A 20,711-nucleotide genomic window follows, 5' to 3' on the forward strand; every position below is an offset into this window, starting at 1 on the left:
TGGAAGTTTTTAACAGTGTATAGTTTAAATTAGTATTTTAGGCCTTTGTTATTGATTTGACATAAATAAAAGCCAAGTTCCATTTTCCGTGTCTGTAATGGAATTCAGTATATAACTTGTGCTAAAAGTTACCAGATTCAGTCACAGCTTTTTAAAAGTACAAAACAACAAAGTAAAGTGACACAGGAGCTGATACTTACCCATCCAAAAGTTGGGAAATTTTCAGTTGTGGTTCCCACAGCAATTGCATCTCTGCCTCAGGGCAGTGAATGTTGCGATTTAAACTGAACACCATATGCAGCTGCATGAAATAATATCCTACATGCTCTTGGGGGCCTGATAATGGCCACTGTGGGAACAATGAATGTGTAAATTATCAGTTACTCTTTTATCACTGTAGTTTGAGGCATTTCATTTATGTGGCTGTTTCATAGTACAACTTAGGTGTTTTGCTGGTAATACATCATGGTGGCATTTCAGTGGTGCTTAAATTATTAATGAATCCTGAACTGAAATGTTTTTAACTTGAAAGATTATTTTTATGTTTTCCATCTGATTTATAAACAATCTCTTTGGCTCTCCTTCCTACCCCCACTGCCAGTGGAAAAGCATAATTTTAGGAGTTCTTGTTTACATTTAAAGTGTGGTTCTTAGGCAGGTTCAAGATGCTGGTTAACCTTTGAAATGTATTGTGTGCTTGTGCTTAAAAGAGATAGATGACTAAGAAGTGCATATTAGAGCCTCTTAAATCATAGGATCATCAGTCTTCAAGTACCTTCACTTCATGCACTGCACTGCCATTGAAGACACATGGAACCTATCTACAACTCATAGAAAAACTTGGTGCATTCACCTTCTTATTTTGGTGGATTCTCAGAGGTATTGTCAGTTGGTTGCTACCAGTTGCTCTGTGTTGGCTTAATACTGCTTGAAGAATTTAAAATACTGCTTTAACAGTGCGCTGAACCTACGATCTTTGCTTATCATTTTGTTGATTGATGACTTTGTTTATGGCATATAAATTTCTGCTATGAGTCTCTCAAATACATGATTAAAAACACAAAATTTTTCTTCTTAGGGGCGCCTGGGTGGCTCAGTTGTTAAGCATCTGCCTTTTGCTCAGGTCGTGATCCCGGGGTCCTGGGATCAAGCCCTAGTCAGGCTCCCTGCTCAGTGGGGGCAGCCCTCTTCTCCCTCTCCCACTCCCCCTGCTTGGGTTCCTGCTTTCACTGTCTCTCTCTGTCAAATAAATAAAATCTTTAAAATATTTTTTCTTTTTTAAAGAAGACTTTTTCTTTAAAAGTTTTAAAACTTTACTTTTCTGCAGTTTAATAAATTCACATAGAAAATCCCTGTTACCAAATTTATATAGTAGAAAGGGATGGACCTAACACATTATATGCTTATATAAGTTGTATGTATAAACTTCCAAGAAACAGATTAAATAAATTTTATTTATGTGTATTCGGAAACTTATTACCCCAAAGATTTCTCGGGATGATTTTGTTTTTATTAGCAAAATATATGGACTATCTGCTAGGTACCAGGCACTAAAGGATCCAAGATGAAGACGCTGAGCCTCTGAGCAACTATGATTAGAGATTTCAAGTCTTTTCTAAATATTCTAATTTGGTTAAAAAGGCCTTTGGTATCAGTCATTCATGTTTATTATTATTCAAAGTGTCCTGAAAAGCCATCCTGTGAACTCTTTAATGAAAAGACAGTGACCAAGGTTATAAAATGAGGGATATTGTTGAGTGGCCATTTCATTTCTTTTTAGGCGCCGTCTCATTTATTCCACACACACCTTTTTCAGGACCAGTGTACTTACCTGGTTTCTACAACATGTTGGAACATAATGTTTTACAAAATTCTGCCTTCGTTAAAGATACAAAAGTGAGGGTGGATTATTTTGCTCTTTGTGCCTGTCCCTATGCTTCAAGCTTCATAATAGATGTAAACAAGTGGTTCTTTATGGCTAAGATCTTAATGCCTTCAGAGATACTTCTAAATAACCAGTCAACTGGCGTAGGGTGTCTTTATGTGAAATTTCAGGGGATGAAGGATTTGAGTCTAGGGTGGTACTTCCTGCACGCTCATTTTGATGAGCTGATTTAGAGGGAGCATTGATTTAGGAAGAACATGAAGATTTTGGTAGTTATTAAGGTTTCTAATGGTCTCAACTGTTGGGGTTAGTAAAAATTTTAAACATGTATTGCCTGTGCCCTGTACATTTACTTATTAACATAACATCATAGTAATGTATAATTATTCCTGAAAACATACATGGAAAAGTGAAATAAAAATGATAAAGTTCCCGTAAGTAGAAGTTCTTTCCTTATTGCAGTGGTGTCTTGTCTACCTCCTGGATATGCTAACTCAGGGAACTGTGGCTCTAAAATACAGCTTGGCATATACACATAGCCACCTTATCACTAACACTGATACTCCCTAGAAGGAAGGACCTAGTTAACACGATCAGAATGCCTACCAAACTCCAGTTTTATCCAGTTTCCTTTCACATGATGGAAGTAAACCTAACATGGAGTACACTTCTCTTCTTTGTGCTATGTGTCTCTAGGATGAGGATGGGACAGAAGAAGATAACAGTCGCGTTGAACCCGTTGGACATGCTGACACTGGTTTGGAGAACATACCCAGCTTTTCTCTGGAGTAAGTTATGGATGGTTTTAACTAATTTTGTAATATACGTGTAGCATCACTGATAGCAACAAGTATTCCAAAAGCATATGGCATGCGGAATGTTTGTGCTTAGTTAAAAACATGCCTTGCATTGGTTTGTTTTCCAAAAAGCATCTTTCATCTATTGCGTTAAGTACGTAACGTAAGAAGTACAGCATGGAAATTCCCATGGACCTGTCCTGGTTTCATACCTTGGCAAATACTATTAAATGATAATATGAAATAGTATTTGATTGAAAATGTTTGTCATGTTAACAGCATTGTAACTGTTTTCAAATTGCTTTCTATGTCCGTGTTTTGGTCATTTGTTTGTTCTTCAACTTTGCTAAGTTAAAAAAAAAATGTAGATATACTTTGCTTGAAAAACCAGTTTGAGCATGTAAGCATTAGTCATTTTAGTATATATGTTTTCGATTTGAAGAAATGGAATTTCTCAAGATATCTGTTGAAGAATTAGAGTCATAGGTTAGGGATTTAAATGTGACTTTAGGTATAAAAGGACAAGGAAAACTTTACTATATTACCACAACTTTACAATTATCTTATGTATTGACATGTTTAAGTGGAAAGTGTTCTCAGGACTTCTTCGCTTGGTAGTTTAGACCGGGGAGGGCAATCATTCTGAAGTTTTGTTTGACTTTGGGTAAAGTTGAGGAAACCTAGATAATCGGCATTTCAACTCTTAATTCTGTCTTTCCTTGGTCTTCCAAGGGAGCTTTCTCAGTGAGATTAAACAGGGTCTAGAATTGGGGATGTTTAGATAGACAGCAACCAGTAGTCTCTATTAAAGTTAAGAAGTACTTGCCATGTCCTACTTCTTTTCAGAAAGAATGTGGAATAAAATAAATTTATTAAAGTTACCATTACTATTTTCATTTGACAGACTAATCCTTGAATAGATATTCAAATGATACATAACAGTATCTAAAATAAGAAGTTGTGAAATTCTATGAAAATACAAAAATTAATTCGTTTAAATAGTATTACTTCTGTAAATATTTTGGCAGTTTGGCAGAATTTTAATTTTTTCTGAGTTAACATATGTGATTACATCTATACACATATTATTAATTTTGTTTTGATTTGTTTGATATCACTGTCTTTATTTTTCTTTTAGTCTTTGTATTTTATAACGAAGACAGTTAATAGTATCTAGGATAACTTTAGGTTTTTATTTAAGAAATACAACTGAAGGATTGGTATTTCCATTATGTAAGAACTAAACTGAGATCTTTGTCAAATCCATTGGTAATCATAGTTGTCCAGGTTGCTTCTACTAGATATTTAATTGAAATACTATTTTTAAAAATTGATTGTTAGATAAGACCTGCTTATATTTCTGTGCACTACACACACACACACACACACACACATACACACAGAAACCTATGAAGAAAATGAAATCTCATTGAAAAGAATTAGAAAATTTACCTTCTCCAAATTAACCACTTTTCATTAAACTCAGGCTTAATAGTAAAGTACTTCCATTATGTAATAGAAGTAGCTTCATATTACTTACATCTCTCTTCACGACTTTAAAGTTTGGTTACAAACACTTAGAGAAATTATTTGATTTTTTAGCAGGTATCTACTGGCTTTGAGGAATGAGTTTCATTCCCGGTATTGTGGGACATTTCCGGAAGCTTAGGACTTTGCATTGTTGTGGGATAATGTGGGCAGGAAGGATCGCTGGATCACATCTGGCCTGTCCCCAATGGGGGCAAAACACACTGGACTATTGGAAGGATTGATAATGTGACCTAGGCAGGAGCACTTTGTAAATTTTAAAGTGCTGTGTGGCCAAAAGCCCTTTATTCATTTACTCTTCCTTGTCCTTGAAATAAATACGGGGATGGAACATTTTCAGTGGAAGTCTAGAGATCTGACTCACAAAATGTATACTTGTATTACACATACAAGAGTGTGGTCCGAGAGAGAGGGTTCTGTGTCATTTTAATGTCATTGTTTCTGCTGCTTGCTCTCTCCCCATGCCGTCAGGCTAGTGTGCAGGTATGTACTGTTTACTGTCGCTCTCATCCTCACGCTTATGTTCCAGAATGTGTACGTGTATGCGTGTGCGCTTGGTGAGATTTTCGTTGTGTTCTCTTCTGTTGTTGATTGTGTGTCCGTGTTGTAGCAGGTTTTTTTTGTTTTGTTTTGTTTCGGTTTTGGTTTGTTTACAGTACATGTTCATGCTCCCTCATTCATCATTGTCTCACAGTGATATGGTAAAGCTCGTACGAGTCCCCAACGATGGAGGGCCTCTGGGAATCCATGTAGTGCCTTTCAGTGCTCGAGGCGGCAGGTAACGTATCCTGGAGGTTTTTAATTGAATCCTAATGTTGAGTGTTTTATCTTCATTTATGCCCATCTACAGAGTGGTGTTGATTTAGCATATGCTTAATAGGAACATTTTCATTTGGGGCCAACTGCTCGTTCATTCAGACGTATACATCATAATCACAGAAAGCACTTACGCTGATGAAGAAATCAAGCATTTAAATTATTCTAATAATGTTATTGGTCATCACACATCCCTGCAAACATTTTACTTCACTGTGTATTGATGAAACACTTTAGAGTCAGAACTCCAGCTGAATTTGCAAAATTAAGGGAGAGCTTAAAGCAGTTTTCTGGAAAAACTTACCTAATAAAAATGATCTGAGTAACTTAGGTAATGATTCATTTAAAATTCATTTTTAGGTTTAATTAGTTCTTAAATTTTTGTAAGATTTTTATGATTATGTGTGAAACCTAAATAAGCTATTGATTTATCTCCTATCGTGTGGTCTGTGGCTCCTTCTCTTCAATCTCTGCACACTCAAATGTCAGAGTTTTGTATCATTAATTACTTCATTACTTTTTAGAATGCATATCTTTAAAAACTTCGAATGTCGTATGAATTACTTTTACTCTGGTGCTGCGTTCTGTGAAAAAAGTATTACTGGATTTAATTAAAAATTTTTGTTTTAATATCTTTAAATACTGTGAATTGATTTTGCGACTCATGGTTGACGGGCATCTGTCAATAACCCGTGAAGTGCTCACATCCTTGTCCTGGAGAAATGAGCTGTTCAGGGCCTGAGGTTTACTTGTATCCTCTCTTAAAGCCCCATTCAGTAGTTACCCAGTGAAATATACTTACGAACTATTTGGCTTATTTCGACCTTCTTTCTTCTATTGTTGCCATTATTACAATTTTTTTAGACTTCCTTTACACTGGGAGAAGGAAGAGGAAAGCTGGAAAGTGGACTTAGACCAGGGACTGAGGATGTGAAACACAGTTTACACCATTGCCAGTGAATTAGAAGTGTCTAGTATGTTGTAAAAAACAGGTGGGCTGTCACTGATTAGTGTGTGATTAAATTATTTAATTTTTTAAATTGAGTATTTGAGCAATTGTACTACTTCCTGGTAAACACGTCTAATGGTGATGACTCCAGGTTTCACCTCTTTGGCGAAGCACCTACTTTATGAGATGTCTGGAAGTTGAAACTTTGATTTACCTAGAACTCTGCTGGAGTAGGAGACTTGAGAGTTAGTGTCCTATAACAAGCTTTGAAATTCACCTTGAATTTTGAGGTGGCATTGTATTCACAGGGCTGTGACTGCTTTCCCTTTTTTCCTTCTTCTCTTCTTTGTTTATTTTTAAACTCTGGAGAAGCATTGAAATTTCTTCAAGGTGATTTCATGTAAACATGCTTAGTTCTTTTTCAAAAATGTACTTTGCCTTTATTTCCTTTAAAGGATACAATTTTAAATGATCTCAAAAGTTAAGCCTTTTTTCATTTTATTTCATGAGTAGAAAAAATGATATGGTAAAGCACATGCATTGTAGCTTCCAAATATTAGTGTACATTTATCTCCCTGTGGGATATAACTTTTCACAAATGAGATTTAATTGTGTATACACCAGCTCTGAACCAGTGTTTCATTTTTTGTTATTATTGAAGTATAATTGATGTACAATATTATATTAGTTTCAGATGTTCAACATAGTGATTTGACATTTGTATATATTATGAAATGATCACTGTAGTAAGTCTAGTTACCATCTGTCACCATACAAAGTTAATAATATTATTATCTGTATTCCCCATGCTGCACATCATATCCCCATGAATTATTTATTTTGTAACTGGAAGTTTGCTTCTCTTGACCCCCTTCACCCAGTTTACCCGCCCCTCAAACTCCCTCTCCTGTGGCAGCCACCAGTCTGTTTTCTATGAGTCTGGTTTTGCTTTGTTTTGTTTGCTCATCTGTTTTGTGTTTGAGATTCCACATGAAAGTGAAATCATGTGTTATTTGTCTTCCCTTGTTTGACTCATTTCACTTAGCTTAATAACTTCAGGGTCTATCCATGTTATCACAGATGGCGAGATTTCATCCTTTTTTATGGCTGAGTGGTATTCTGTTGTAGATATACCGCATATTTATCCAGTCATCTAGGGATGGACACTTAAGTAGCTTCCATGTCTTGGCTATTGTAAACAATGCTGTAATGAACATGGGGTGTCTGTATCTTTTACAGTTAGTGTTTTGTTTTCTTTGGAAAATCCACCCAGAGGTGGATTTGCTGGATTGTCTGATAGTTCTGTTTGTAATTTCCTGAGAAACCTCTGTACTGTTTTCCATAGTGGTGGCACTAATCACTCCTGCCAACAGTGAACGAAGGTTCCCTTTTCTCCACGTTCTCAAGAATACTTGTTATTTTAGTGTGTATGTGTGTGAGGGGGAAATTGATAATAGTCATTCTGACAAGGCTAAGGGGATCTTGCTGTGGTCTTGATTCCCATTTCCCTGATGATTAGTGATGTCAAGCATCTTTTCATATACCCGTTGGCCTATTTGTATGTCTTCTTTGGGAAAGAGGTCTACTCAGATCTTCTGCCCAATTTTTCTTTCTTTCTTTTTTTTTTTAGATTTTACTTTATTTTTTATTTGACAGAGAGAGAGCGAGTGAGAGAGGGAACACAAGCAGAGAGAGTGGGAGAGGGGAGAAGTAGGCATCCCACAGAGCAGGGAGCCGGGTGTGGGGCTTGATCCAATGACCCCAGGATTATGACCTAAGCCAAAGACAGATGCTTAAGAATTCAGCCACCCAGGCGCCCCTCTTCTGCCCATTTTAATTTTTTTTATTTTTAGTATTTATTTATTTTTTTGCTTTTGGGTGGTGTGATGTTATTAGCTGCTTTTATAATGTATGAATCTCAAATATTATCTGCTATTTAGTACATTGCCTTTTCATTTTGGTGATAGTTTCCTTCACTTACAAAAAATGTGTTCATTGGATATACTCCCATTTTTGTTGTTGTTGTTGTTTGTTTGTTTTGTTTTTAAAAGATGTACTTATTTTAGAGAGAGAAAATCCTCAAGCAGACTCCCTGCTGAGTCAGGAGCTCCATGCAGGGCTCCATTGCAGGACCCTGAGATCAAGACCTGAGCTGAAATTAAGAGTCAGATGCTCAGCTCACTGTGTCACCCAGGCATCCCACCCATTTATTTATTTTTGCTTTTATTTTCTTGCCTGTAAAGTCAGATCCAGAAAAAGGTATCTCACTAAGACTGGTATCAAGGAACTTAATCACCTGTGTTTTCTTTTTGGATTTTTATGGCTTCAGGTCTGACATTCAAATCTTTAATCCACCTTTAGTCAAATTTTGCATATACTTTAAGACGGTGGTCTGGTTTCATTCTTTTCATTCTTTTGCATGTAGCTGTCCAGGTTTCCCAACACCATTTGTTGATGAGACTGTCTTTGCCCCTTAACTGACTGTGCCACCCAGGCGCCCCTATCTTTAACTTTTGATATTTATTTACAACATGTCTTGGTGTTGATCTTTCTGGATCATCTCATTTGGGACTTTCTGTGCTTCTTGGATCTGGATATCTTTTTCCTTTTCCAGGTTCGGGAAATTTTCAGCCATTATTTCTTCAAATAGGTTTTCCGCCCCCTTCTTTCTCTCTTCTCCTTCTGGACTTGTATAATGTGAATGGAATATGTTTGATATTTTCCCACAGATCCTTAAATCTATCCCCATTGAAATAACTTGCTTATCTTTTTCTGTTCTGTTTGGGTGATTTCCCCTCCCCTGACTTTCAGGTCACTGATTCATTTTTCTGTGTCATCTAGCCTCCTTTTGATTCTGTCTAGTGTACTTTTCACAGCAGTTACTCTATTCTTTTGTTTTGTGACTTGGCGTTTGGTACTTACTTATATTTTTCTTTCTCCTTGTTGAAGTTCTTGGTTTGTTCATCCATTTTCTTCTGACTTTCGTTAGCATCTTTACGACCATTACTTTGACATTTTTCTTGGATAAATTACTTCTGTTTCATTAAGGCTTTTTTCTGGGATTTTATTTTGTTACTTCATTTGGAACATATTCCTCTGTTTCCTCATTTTACTTGACTCTATTTTTGTGTATTTTGCAGCAGCTATATCTCTCTGTCTTGAGGAGTGGTTCAGTTTAGGAGATAAACCTTAACATTTAACCTTGCCCTTGCTCTTGGTTGTCTCTTGCCCAGTTGTATCAGTTCTGTGGAGTCAAAAACCTAATCTCCCCCCACCCCTACCTGTGTCTGGCACTCACAGGATATGCCCTGTGTGCTCTACACATGGCTGTCCAACTAAGGCAGGGTTGCATGAGCAGCTAAGGGCAGAAGGCATGGTTCTACTCACCTGCTGCACTTGGAGGTGCTGGCAGTGGGGAAAAGGGGTTGGTTTCCCGTAGCTGTTAGCTAGCTAGAGTGAGGCACAAAAAATGGCACCCACAACACTATCACTAGCAATGTAGAAGTAACCTATAAAAATGGCACCTGCCAGCATTCTGTCCCTGGAGAGAATACCAAGAGACATCTACCCCTCTGGTAGATCCTTTAAGTTTAGCAAGTGAAATTCCTTCATTTGTGGTCTAGACTTTTTTCAAACTGCTGCTTTTTGAGCTGGGTCCAATGTGTGAGCTCCCTAAGAGGGAAATCTTTATTCTTGATAGCCCTGTGGTTCTCCTTAATGTAATTCCTGTTGGCTTTCAAAGCCAGACATTTTGGGGGTTCCTCTCTCTGGTTCAGGCCCAGAGAGTTGTGCGTGTCTAGTGTGGAGTACAAACCCCTTGCTCCTCAGGAAGAAGATGTGTATATGTAGTGATTTATGTATGTATATATCTATTTATATTTGTGTTATGTTTCAAGATTTTTCCCAATTGTGGGTCACTATGTTGGGGGATCTTGGCAAGAGCGCATGTCCGTGTGGTCTTTTCATCCTTTCTTACAGAGTAGCTGTTCAGCTGGTTCTCAAGTTCCTTTCTGGTGGAACAGTTCCATATGCAGCTGTATGTGTGTTGTATCTGTAGGGGGACATAAGTTTAGGATCTTCCTACACTGCCCTCTTGATCCACTTTCTGCCCTCCTACTTAAATGAGACTTAACCGGTATTTCAGTTACAAGCATGTCATTTTTACACATTTTCTGTCATTTATTACACATTTCCTCTTTCAATGTGAAAGGATATTAGGATAAAATAAATAGATGAAAAGCCTAGAGCAAAAGGAGAATAAGATAGAAAAGTAAATGCAGTATAGATTAATTCAGTGGAAGCAATTTCACAGAATCCATCAGACACTGGTTACCATGGTGTTTAGAGATACAGAACACATTCAAGAAGGCAAGTATCCCTTTGCAGAACTACAAGTTGTTTTATAACTGAGTCATTTTTAATCCCTGTTGATTTGGCATTTAAAGAAGAAAATCTTGTGTAGCTTTCTTATATAAGGGACAAGGCGATTAAGAAAATCAGATTCTTTATAAAATCTTTTTAGGTATTTCCCGTTTTCATATTGGGAAACAACAGAAGTATTTGTTTTGTTTTTTTTTCTCAATATTTGTATTGCATTTTTAAGCTTCTGCATAGATTCGAGAGTCATGGTTCTTCAGAGTTAGGTTGTCATTGGGAGAGAAGAAAATAGGCACGCTGCTCAGAATCATAGAAGTCAAGACACCCTCATGGTCCTTGTTCTCAGAAATGCTTATAGGCAGATTCTTCTGATTCAAACAGAAACCTTCCCAAGTATTTACTGTGTGACGATTCCTGTGTTAGGTGCTAGGAAACAAAGATGAACAGAACATAGTCTTTCTCTAGAGATTTGCAGTCAAGATGCAGTGATGGCCAAGAAATCACACAATTATAACTATGTGATAAATGTTGATAGGTAATAGGTACTCTGTGAGTTGATAGAAGAATTGTCTGAATTATGTAACTGAAGCTGGCCTGTTGCCGAAGATGATTTTAAATGTGATGACAGCTTATAAAGGGAGCTACATCAGCTCCGTGGTGGCTGCAAGGGCAAATTAAGCAATGGAGTATAGCAGAAAGGAAGAAATTAAGTGGAACTCGTGAAGAAATTGCATATATATCTAGTGGGAATAAAAGAATACATATTCATGGGATGTAAGTTGAAATTTCCAAGAATAACTTCTCTTTTACAAAATTCCAATCATACTTGGGCTTTCTCAATTTTGGAGATATGACTAATTGAATAACACTCACTGAATACTTATTTTTGTAAAAGTGACCCATATATGTCAGAATTGCTTTTTGATTTGGATTTCAAAGTCAAAAAGTCTAAGGAACCATGTGGGATGTGAATTATATATCATAAAGAGAAGACACACAATGCAGGATATCTCAAATACAAATACAATTCAGAAAAATAGGCAGAAATGTGAAGTCAGTGTTAGAGAAATTCTTAAAGCCACTTAAGAATTATTATGGCCTGAGGGATAATGAAATTTTTTGAATAAGAATCTTGCTGGGCCTACTTAAAAAGACTATTTTCTGGAGTACAGTTGGATGGTCTTTTTTGATTGGAGGCATCAGCGACAGCTGACATATGGCAGCTCATTCCCCAACCACTGCCTCACTACCTAGACACAGAGACGACAGATGCCTGGAAAAGACAGTGCCATCTTCCCCTTGTTGCTGTTTCTTTTTTTTATTTTTTTTAAAGATTTTATTTATTTATTTGACACAGAGAAAGAGCACAAGCAGGAGGAGTGGCAGGCAGAGGGAGAGGGAGAAGCAGGCTCCTCAAGGAGCAAGGAGCCCGATGCGAGGCTCAATGCCAGGATTCTGGGATCGTGACCTGAGCTGAAGGCAGTCGCTTAACCAACTGAGCCACCCAGGTGCCCCTAAGTTTTTGTTTGTTTGTTTGTTTGTTTGTTTGTTTTTAATTCCAGTTAACATACAGTGTAATACTAGTTTTAAGTATATAATATAGTGATTGATCACTTCCATACATCACCTTGGGGATCACAGCAAGTGGGTCCTTCATTCCCATCAGCTGTTTACCCCATTCCTAGCCCATCTGCTTTCTGGGAACCATCAGTTTGTTCCCTGTAGTTAAGAGTCTGTTTCCTTGTTTGCCTCTCCTCTTCTGCTATGTTTTTTCTTTTCTCTTTGCACATTTGTTTTCTCTCTTAAATTCCACATATAAGTGAAATCATATGGCATTTATTTGTCTTTCTTTGACTTACTTTGCTTAGCATTATACTCTCTAGTTCCATCCATGTCATTGCAAATGGCAAGATCTCATTTTTTTAATGGCTGAGTAATATTCCATTGTGTTTGTATACATACGTATATAAACACATACATATGTGATATATATATATCACTTTTTCTTTATCCATTCATCAGTTGATGGACACTTCCACAATTCGTCTATTGTAGATAATGCTGCTACAAATATTGGGATGCATATATCCCTTTTAATTAGTATTTTTGTATTCCTTGGGTAAATACCTACTAGTGTAATTGTTGGATCATAAGGTAGTTCTGTTTTTAACCTTCTGAGGAACCTTCAAACTGTTTTCCAGAGTAGAATGCACCAGTTTGCATTCCCACCAGTGAATGCCGGAAAGTTCCCCTTCTACACCTCTTTGATGGTACCTGTTGTTTCTTGGGTTGTTGATTTTAGTCATTCTGACAGGTGTCAGGTGATATCTCATTATAGTTTTGAATAGATTTTCCCTGATAAGTGATGTTGAACATCTTTTCATGTTTCCGTTGGCTATCTGGATGTATTCTTTGGAAAAATGTCTGTTCGTATCTTCTGCCCATTTTTAATTGGGATTATTATTTTTTGGGGTGTTGAATTTTAAAATTTCTTTATATATTTTGGAACCTAACCCTCTATCATATATGTCATTTGCAAATATCTTCTCCTATTCCATAGGTTGCCATGTAGTTTTATTGTTTTTTTCCTTTGCTGTGATGCTGTTTTACTTTAGTCGTCATCTTGTATTTCTTTTTTTTTAATTTAATTTTATTTTTTTCAGTGTTCCAAAATTCATTGTTTATGCATCACACCCAGTGCTCCATGCAATACATGCCCTCCTTAATACCCACCACCAGGCTCACTCCCCTCCACCCCCCTCCCTTCCAAAACCCTCAGTTTGTTGCTCAGAGTCCACAGTTTCTCATGGTTCATCTTCCCCTCTGATTTCCCCCAATTCACTTCTATGTCCAGCTCCCAATGTCTTACATGTTATTCCTTATGCTCCACAAGTAAAACCATACGATAATTGACTCTCTCTGCTTGACTTATTTCACTCAGCATAATCTCCTCCAGTTGCATCCATGTTGATACAAAAGTTGGATATTCATCATTTCTGATGGAGGCATAATACTCCATAGTGTATATGGACCACATCTGTTGAAGGGCATGTTGGTTCTTTCCACAGTTTGGCGACTGGGGCCATTGCCGCTGTGAACATTGAGGTGTAGATGGCCCTTCTTTTCACTACATCTGTATCTTCGGGATAAATACCCAGTAGTGCAATTGCAGGGTCATAGGGAAGCTCTAATTTTAATTTCTTAAGGAAACTCCACACTGTTTTCCAAAGTAGTTGCACCACTTGCGTTCCCACCAACAGTGTAAGAGGGGTCCCCTTTCTTCACATCCTCTCCAACACTTGTTGTTTACTGTTTTGTTAATTTTAGCCATTCTAACTGGCATAAGGTGGTATCTCAATGTAGTTCTGATTTAAATCTCCCTGTGAAAAGGAACTTTTGGGATTTCATGAAGGTCAAAAGCTTCTGCACAGCAAAGGAAACAGTCAACAAAACAAAGAGGCAACCCATGGAATGGGAGAGGATATTCGCAAATGACACTACAGGCAAAGAGCTGATATCCAAGATCTATAAAGAACCCCTTAAACTCAACACACAAAAAACATAATCACATTAAAAAATGGGTAGAAGACATGAACAGATACATCTTGTATTTCAAAAATAAAGTTACCTAATTCCCATCCAGAAGTCTTTATTCACAGTTTCATTACCTTGAAATCAGTTTTCACTTCATACATATAATTTGATTTCCTCCTGATGTAAATGTCAAACATACCCTTCTTATTTACATCACAAATGCTACAGGGAGGTTATGCCAAATAATTGTCATTTTCTTTGGTAGAGAAACTATGTTTTATATTTTATTTTTTATATTCCTAGGACTTAACCCATAGGTATTGCTCAGTAAAACTTACAATATTGGGGTGCCTGGGTGGCTCAGTGGGTTAAAGCCTCTGCCTTTGGCTTACGTCATGATCCTGGGGTCCTGGGATTGAACCCCGCATTGGGCTCCCTGCTCAGTGGGAAGCCTGCTTCTCCCTTTCTCTCTGCCTGCCTCTCTGCCTACTTGTGATCTGTCAGATAAATAAATAAAAAAATCTTAAAAAAAAAAATGTGTGGGCACCTGGGTGGCTCAGTTGTTAAGCATCTGCCTTTGGCTTGGGTCATGATCCCAGGGTCCTGGGATTGAGCCTCTGCATGGGGCTGTCTGCTCAGCGGGGAGCCTTCTTCTCCCTCTCCCACTCCCCCTGCTTGTGTTCCCTCTCTCAGTGTGCCTGTCTCTGTCAAATAAGTAAATAAAATCTTTTAAGAACAAAAATAAGAAAAACAAAGTAGAAGTGTGAATGAACCTATGACCATCCATATTAGCTATGGCATTGCTGTGTTAGATATAGATAAATAAAGACATATCCTGGTTTGATAGTTAATGAGTTTTTCTGAGGTTTCTAATAACGTAATGTAATCTTAGGTATTTAAAAAGCAAGAGAAAAATGTATACTGCAGACATTGGGTTTATGAAATTACAAGATTTAAATTGGGTTTTAAGGGACTTAAAAGTCCAATGGAAAAATATGTATAGAAAAAAATCCGTGTCATGTGTCAGAAGAACCGCACACACAAGTGCCTTTGGGATTGAACAGAAGGATGGGTGTCACGTGCTGTGGGGTACCCTCAGCAGAGCCGTGGAGCTTGGTCTGTTCTGTGAAGGAAATATGGGAGTCATGCTCATGACATTCTGGAGCGATATTCTTTCCTAGGAGGAGAATGTATGAAAGGAAGATGCCACATCCACGTGCGCATGATTTGGTAAGAAATAACGAGTCAGGGACTTGAGTCAGAATTTATTATGAGATAGCGCTGGAGAGATTGTTACAGAGCTCTTTGTGAGTGACCGATGAGACTTCATTCAGTAAATAACGGAGAAATTGTTAAAGGTTTTCAAGAAATATGACTGTTTTTTTTTTTAAGTAATAGTTTTTCTTTTACCTGGATTCCACAGTATAACTTTCGGTGGATATTAGACATCCTTTTCCCTGTGGAAACCACAGGGAATATGGCTAAAGCAGATTCTTTTTTTTTTTTTTTGAAAATTTTATTTATTGAAGAGAGAGAGCGATAGATGGCAGGAGTGGGGTGCCAGAGGGAAAAGCAGGCTCCCAGCTGAGCAGGAATTGTGACGTGGGGCTAGATACCAGGACCCTGAGATCATGACCTGAGCTAAAGGCAGATGCTTAACCCACTGAGTCACCCAGGCACCCCGAAGCATTATTACTCTTAACAAAGTGCAGTCTATTTCTCTGGGTCTTTGCTGTAATTGGACATTTCCCATTTATATATACATTCCTCTTTATTCTTAGATGTGTGGTCTTTGAACTCTTCTTTCACAGTACTTTTTCTTACACAAATAGTAGTTACACGCTTGTGTTTATTTTATCCAGGAAGTTTTTGGGTTTTTTTTTTGTTTGTTTGATTGTTTGTTTTTTTTTGTTGTTGTTGTTTTTAAAGATCTTGTATCTACCAGGGAGTACTCTTGTTTCTATGCATAGGGTATATCAGGGCTTGCCAAACTTTTTCCAGGGTCATATATTCCATTTTGTTGCTTTGTGGGACATGGAGTTTCTGTTGCAAGTATGCCGTTCTGTCATTGTAGTGTGAAGGCAACCGTAGCAACGTAGAACCAAATGAGTGTGGCCATGTTCCAGTAAAGCTGCATTTATCAAAATGGGTGGCAGGCTGAAACTTGGCTTGTGGGCCGTAATTTGCCAGCCGTGCTCTAGAGAACCAAACAAATAAAAATGCCCGTCATCAGGGTGTTTCTATTCTAGTATTTTTTATATCAAAAAATCCCTTCTTCTCTGTTTCCTATTCATAATATTTGTCAGCGAGGAGGTGCTGTGGTGGCCGAGAGTCCAGAGTTTCATTGTCACTTACTGGTTGATGAAAAGTCTCTCTGTTGTAACTGTATATTATTTCCCACCAATATTTCCCCCTAAATCTCAGGAATTCCCAGAAGGTGGCTAAGAATTAAGGAAAAATCCTAAGTCTTTAACTGGGAAAGCAGCCCTTGGTATGAAAGGGAGGGTCTAAGGGTGTGTGTGTGTGTGTGTGTGTGTGTGTGTGTGTGTGTGTGTAGCTTTCTGCTAACGGTTCATGCTGGCTCTGCCTTAATAATCCCATCTAAGCTCACTTTATATATATGAAGATATTTTTCTTCAGTTTCCTATTTAGAGTATCAAGTGAAGAGTCAGCACTACACTTTGAATTGCTGTAGTAAAGTTTCTTTTCATGATTTCTTCCCCTTGACTTTTTGCTTTATAATAACAGTGAAAACAAAAAGTTCATTTTCTTTCCAGAACTTCTTGTTAGGAATGTTGTGTCACATTTCTGTCAGTCATTGACTAACTGGCCACATGTCAGCTTCATGTTCTTGGCAGAGGTGTTGTTCAGAACAGTTCAAATTTTAAGACCAGAGATCCCTGAGATGGAACCCAGCTCTGTCTTTTGTTAAAGTGTAGCCTGAACCACTTATCTTCACTTAGTCTCAGTCTTCTCATCTAAGGGATGGATACTCCTATGACTTCATGTGGCTTAAATAGGAAAATATATGTGGTTATAAATTACAGCATTTAGCGAAGTATTTGGCAGTGACAGCTAATAAGAATGATGTTTCAGGGGTGCCTGTGTGGCTCACTGGGCTATGCCTCGGCCTTCGGCTCAGGTCATGATCCCAGGTCCTGGGATCAAGCCCCGTATCGGGCTCTCTGCTCAGAAGAAAGCCTGCTTCCCCCCGCTCCCCCAACCTCTCTGCCTGCCTCTTTGCCTACTTGTGATCTCTGTCTGTCAAATAAATAAAATCTTTAAAAAAAGAAATGATATTTCTTCATCTTCTGTTGTTTATCTTCCTGTAACGTGCCTTATAATTCCCTCCGTGTTGTTTGTTGTTCTGGTTGTTAGGTAGGTGCGGATGAGTCTACATAATAGTGGAAAATGATGTTTTTTTTTCCTTCTGTTTTGAATCCAAGATAAGAATTTATGGCTGTCTTAAGTTCAAGATTCACAAAAACAGTTGACCCTCGGACAACATGGGTTTGAATTTTGTGGGTCCGCTTGTAAATGGATTTTTCTCCTAGTACAGTACTGTAAATGTTTTTTTGTCTTTCTTATGATTTTCTTGTTAACACTCTCTTTTCTTCAGCTTACTTTAAGAATACAGTATACAGGGTCACCTGGGTGGCCCAGTTTGTTAAGCATCTGCCTTCAGCTCAGGTCATGATCGCAGGCTCTGATGGAGCCCTGCATTGGGCCCTTTTTGCTCATCGGGGAGTCTGCTTCTCTCTCTCCTGCTCCTCCCTACTTGTGTTTTCTGTCTCTGTCTACATGAAATAAATAAATAAAATATTAAAAAAAAAGAATACAGTATACAGTGCACATAATATACAAAATATGTGTTAATTGACTTACATTATCAGGAGCAGTAGGCTATTAGTAGTTAAGTTTTTATAAAGTCAAAAAGTTATATGCAGATTTTTTACTACACTGAGGTCAGCACCCCTAACTCTGTGTTGTTCAAGGGTCAACTGTATACACTACTTTAGTCTGTTGAATGTATGTGTTAATGAAGAATTATAGCCAGTTGGAATTTCATAGAACTAGTTCATTTCAGATCATTGTAGAGTTTTGAAATTGGTTATCACTTTTCAAAGAATGAATATGCTCTTTCAGTGTTCCGTTTTAATTTACTTCTGAGAAAACACAATTTAACTTTATCAGCTGAATCTGTAACCTTTTGTCTGAAAGTTTTCAATTGTGCATTCTTAGCTGTAGACTTGTTTTAATAATGGACTACAATAAATACATAGGCTTTAGACAGAAAAATGTAGCTTACATTTAGATAAATCTTGCCTCTTTAAGTGTAGAAGTATGATGCCTGTCATTTCTGTCCTCAGCTGCAGGATTTCTCTATTTTTATTTACTTTTGTGTTGTGGTGGTTCTTCATCTTATCTATTAAAGATTTTAAAAACTTAAGATTTTTTTCTTTTTTTTAATTTGGACCTTCTTTGAACTTTCTTCTGTTTGGGTCTGCTCTGATGGCGGCTGTGGTCCTCAGGGATCAAATGTAGGTAATTGTGGGCCCCCTGTTAGTGTTGAGCGAGGTGAGAGGGTCTTGCTCTCGCCGTCCCGTCCTTCCCACTCCTACTCTGCCTTCATGACAGTGGTGGTGTTTAGACTGTGTCAGCTTTTATTAAGATGAATTATGATCATTTCCATACAGCTGGGTGGCAGTTGTGGGAGTTTACATTATCAAAGCAAAGCTCAGACTTGCTTAGCCAATTTAGATGTCAATAAAACATTTGTTACTTATTTTCAGTTTTATCATTGGTTGTAATTTATACTTAGAATTGAAAATGTTAACATGTATGACTGAGTTTGTTTTAATTAAGTGTATAATTAGGCTAATGAACCTTGTATAAATGTAGTGGTGCAATCCTTAATATAATCTAAGCAGTTAAATTTCTAATTACACATCCAAAATCATGTACAAAGATGCAGCATTTCAATGGCTTGCTTTCTGTGACTGTATTCTTCTTCTTTGCCCCTCCTCCCCCACTTTTGGTGAGAAACATTACTCAAAAGCCCCAAGAAAGGGTTTAAAGAAATGTGTGTAGATTTGCATATTTTTATTGTAAGAAAATTTTTCAGAAATGAGAATTGTACTTGGTGGATGTAGTATTTTTTTCCCAAAATTTTGAAAAAATACAGGAAACAATAGAAACAGCTTAGGCTTGGGGATCCGATGTAGCAGAAAAAAAAATCTGTGTGCTCTAAAATCACGTGTGCTGAGAAGTTTACATTAGATTCACACAGAAGGTGAAGGAGGTTCTTTTCCTATACCCCCAGCCCTCCAAACAGACCTTCATAAATCAGACCCTCCACATTTCTCCTGTGTCTGTCACCACTGCTCATTCCCTGGAGTTCTGCTCCCAGACTGTTCCCTCACAGAGCTCACCCCACTGCCTCTTTTCCCTCTTCCTCTTCATAGCTTTTGCAGAGTGACTTCTAGTTCTTACGGAGAATCATTGTCCCTGATAAGAAATTCTGGTTCCTACTGCCTAGAAGAAAAACTAGTCTCGGGGCACCTGGGTGGCTCAGTGGGTTAAGCCGCTGCCTTCGGCTCAGGTCATGATCTCAGAGTCCTGGGATCGAGTCCCGCATCGGGCTCTCTGCTCAGCAGGGAGCCTGCTTCCCTCTCTCTCTCTCTGCCTGCCTCTCCGACTACTTGTGATTTCTCTCTGTCAAATGGATGAATAAAATCTTTAAAAAAAAAAAAAAAAAAACTAGTCTCTATCCTAACACGTGGACATGCCAGAATGTTTGGAACTTCATTATTTTCAATTATGTCTCTAATAAGTGTTAAAGACATAATAAATATGTCTTTAATAAAGTGTTCTAGGGACCACAACACCGTAGGCATTCAGTTCTTTATTATTCCAGAACAAATACTAGTTGTGGGTTGAATTTGCAAAATATATACCTAAAATTTATTTTTAATTATACTGTCTATGATGGCTTTAAATTGAACGTGGGAAGTATGAAAATCTATCTGCTTGCACTCAAGTTTTTCAGGAAGATGAAAGTGTTATAACTAACTGTTGATTTCCCATCAGAGGGTATTTTTCATTCTCAGTCTCTGTTATCAGTTCAATTTTCTTGTGAAGTTTTTTTTTTTTGATAGTTCATTCCCATTCCTGTTGTAATCATTTTCACCTAGTGAAGCAAATGAGATAATTTTGCAGATTGTACCACTTTACTTTTAAATTAATCCATTCTTTTTGAGAGAATGATTCTAATAGTGTGGTCAAGTACTTAGAAACCAGCAGGCTACTAACTTCTCCTTAATTCAGTCTGTTCCGTTGATTCCCTGATCACTTGCTGTGTTACTCAGGGTGAAATTCTTCCTCCGCCCACCGCCCCCCAATCAGTTCTCTAGTCCCTGGCACTGAGAAAAAGAACTTCAAGGTTTTTGCATCTATTTTAACAACTTTGGATTCTAAAAGCCTCATTTAATAAACTTCTGTTTATGTTCCATGTAAATGTGATGGTGTATTTATTTATGATTCGTAACATTTTTCACTGTGTATTGGGACTACTGAGGAATTAAGCTGTATGTGAGGACTTATTCAGAAAGACAAGCCATTGAATAAATGAAGCATGGCATGCTTTTTTACTTCGGATTATTATTCTAGAATGATTCCAAGGAGGGGGTAGATTATAAAAGAAAAATTGTTATCTAGATGAATATAAATCCATAGACTTATTCATCTGAAAAATATTGATGCCACTTACAGATTTAAATTACATATTTTCAGGTTGTGTTATTTT

At 37.5% G+C, this 20,711-nt stretch overlaps 1 protein-coding gene across 17 annotated transcripts in view; it reads left to right on the forward strand.

The window, feature by feature from the left end:
• The window catches only part of PARD3 (par-3 family cell polarity regulator), a 645,516-nt gene that overhangs the window by 355,734 nt on the left and 269,071 nt on the right, over positions 1–20,711 (forward strand). For 16 of the 17 annotated variants that reach the window (XM_032350010.1, XM_032350021.1, XM_032350015.1 and 13 more), the window contains exons 6-7: positions 2,582–2,673; positions 4,925–5,008. In XM_032350010.1, coding sequence (XP_032205901.1) covers positions 2,582–2,673; positions 4,925–5,008 — 176 coding nt within the window. The remainder of the gene's footprint in view (positions 1–2,581; positions 2,674–4,924; positions 5,009–20,711) is intronic. The other variant, XM_032350019.1, reaches the window with a different exon arrangement.

This window comes from Mustela erminea, chromosome 6, assembly GCF_009829155.1.
Source record: "Mustela erminea isolate mMusErm1 chromosome 6, mMusErm1.Pri, whole genome shotgun sequence".
Lineage (NCBI taxonomy): Eukaryota > Metazoa > Chordata > Mammalia > Carnivora > Mustelidae > Mustela > Mustela erminea.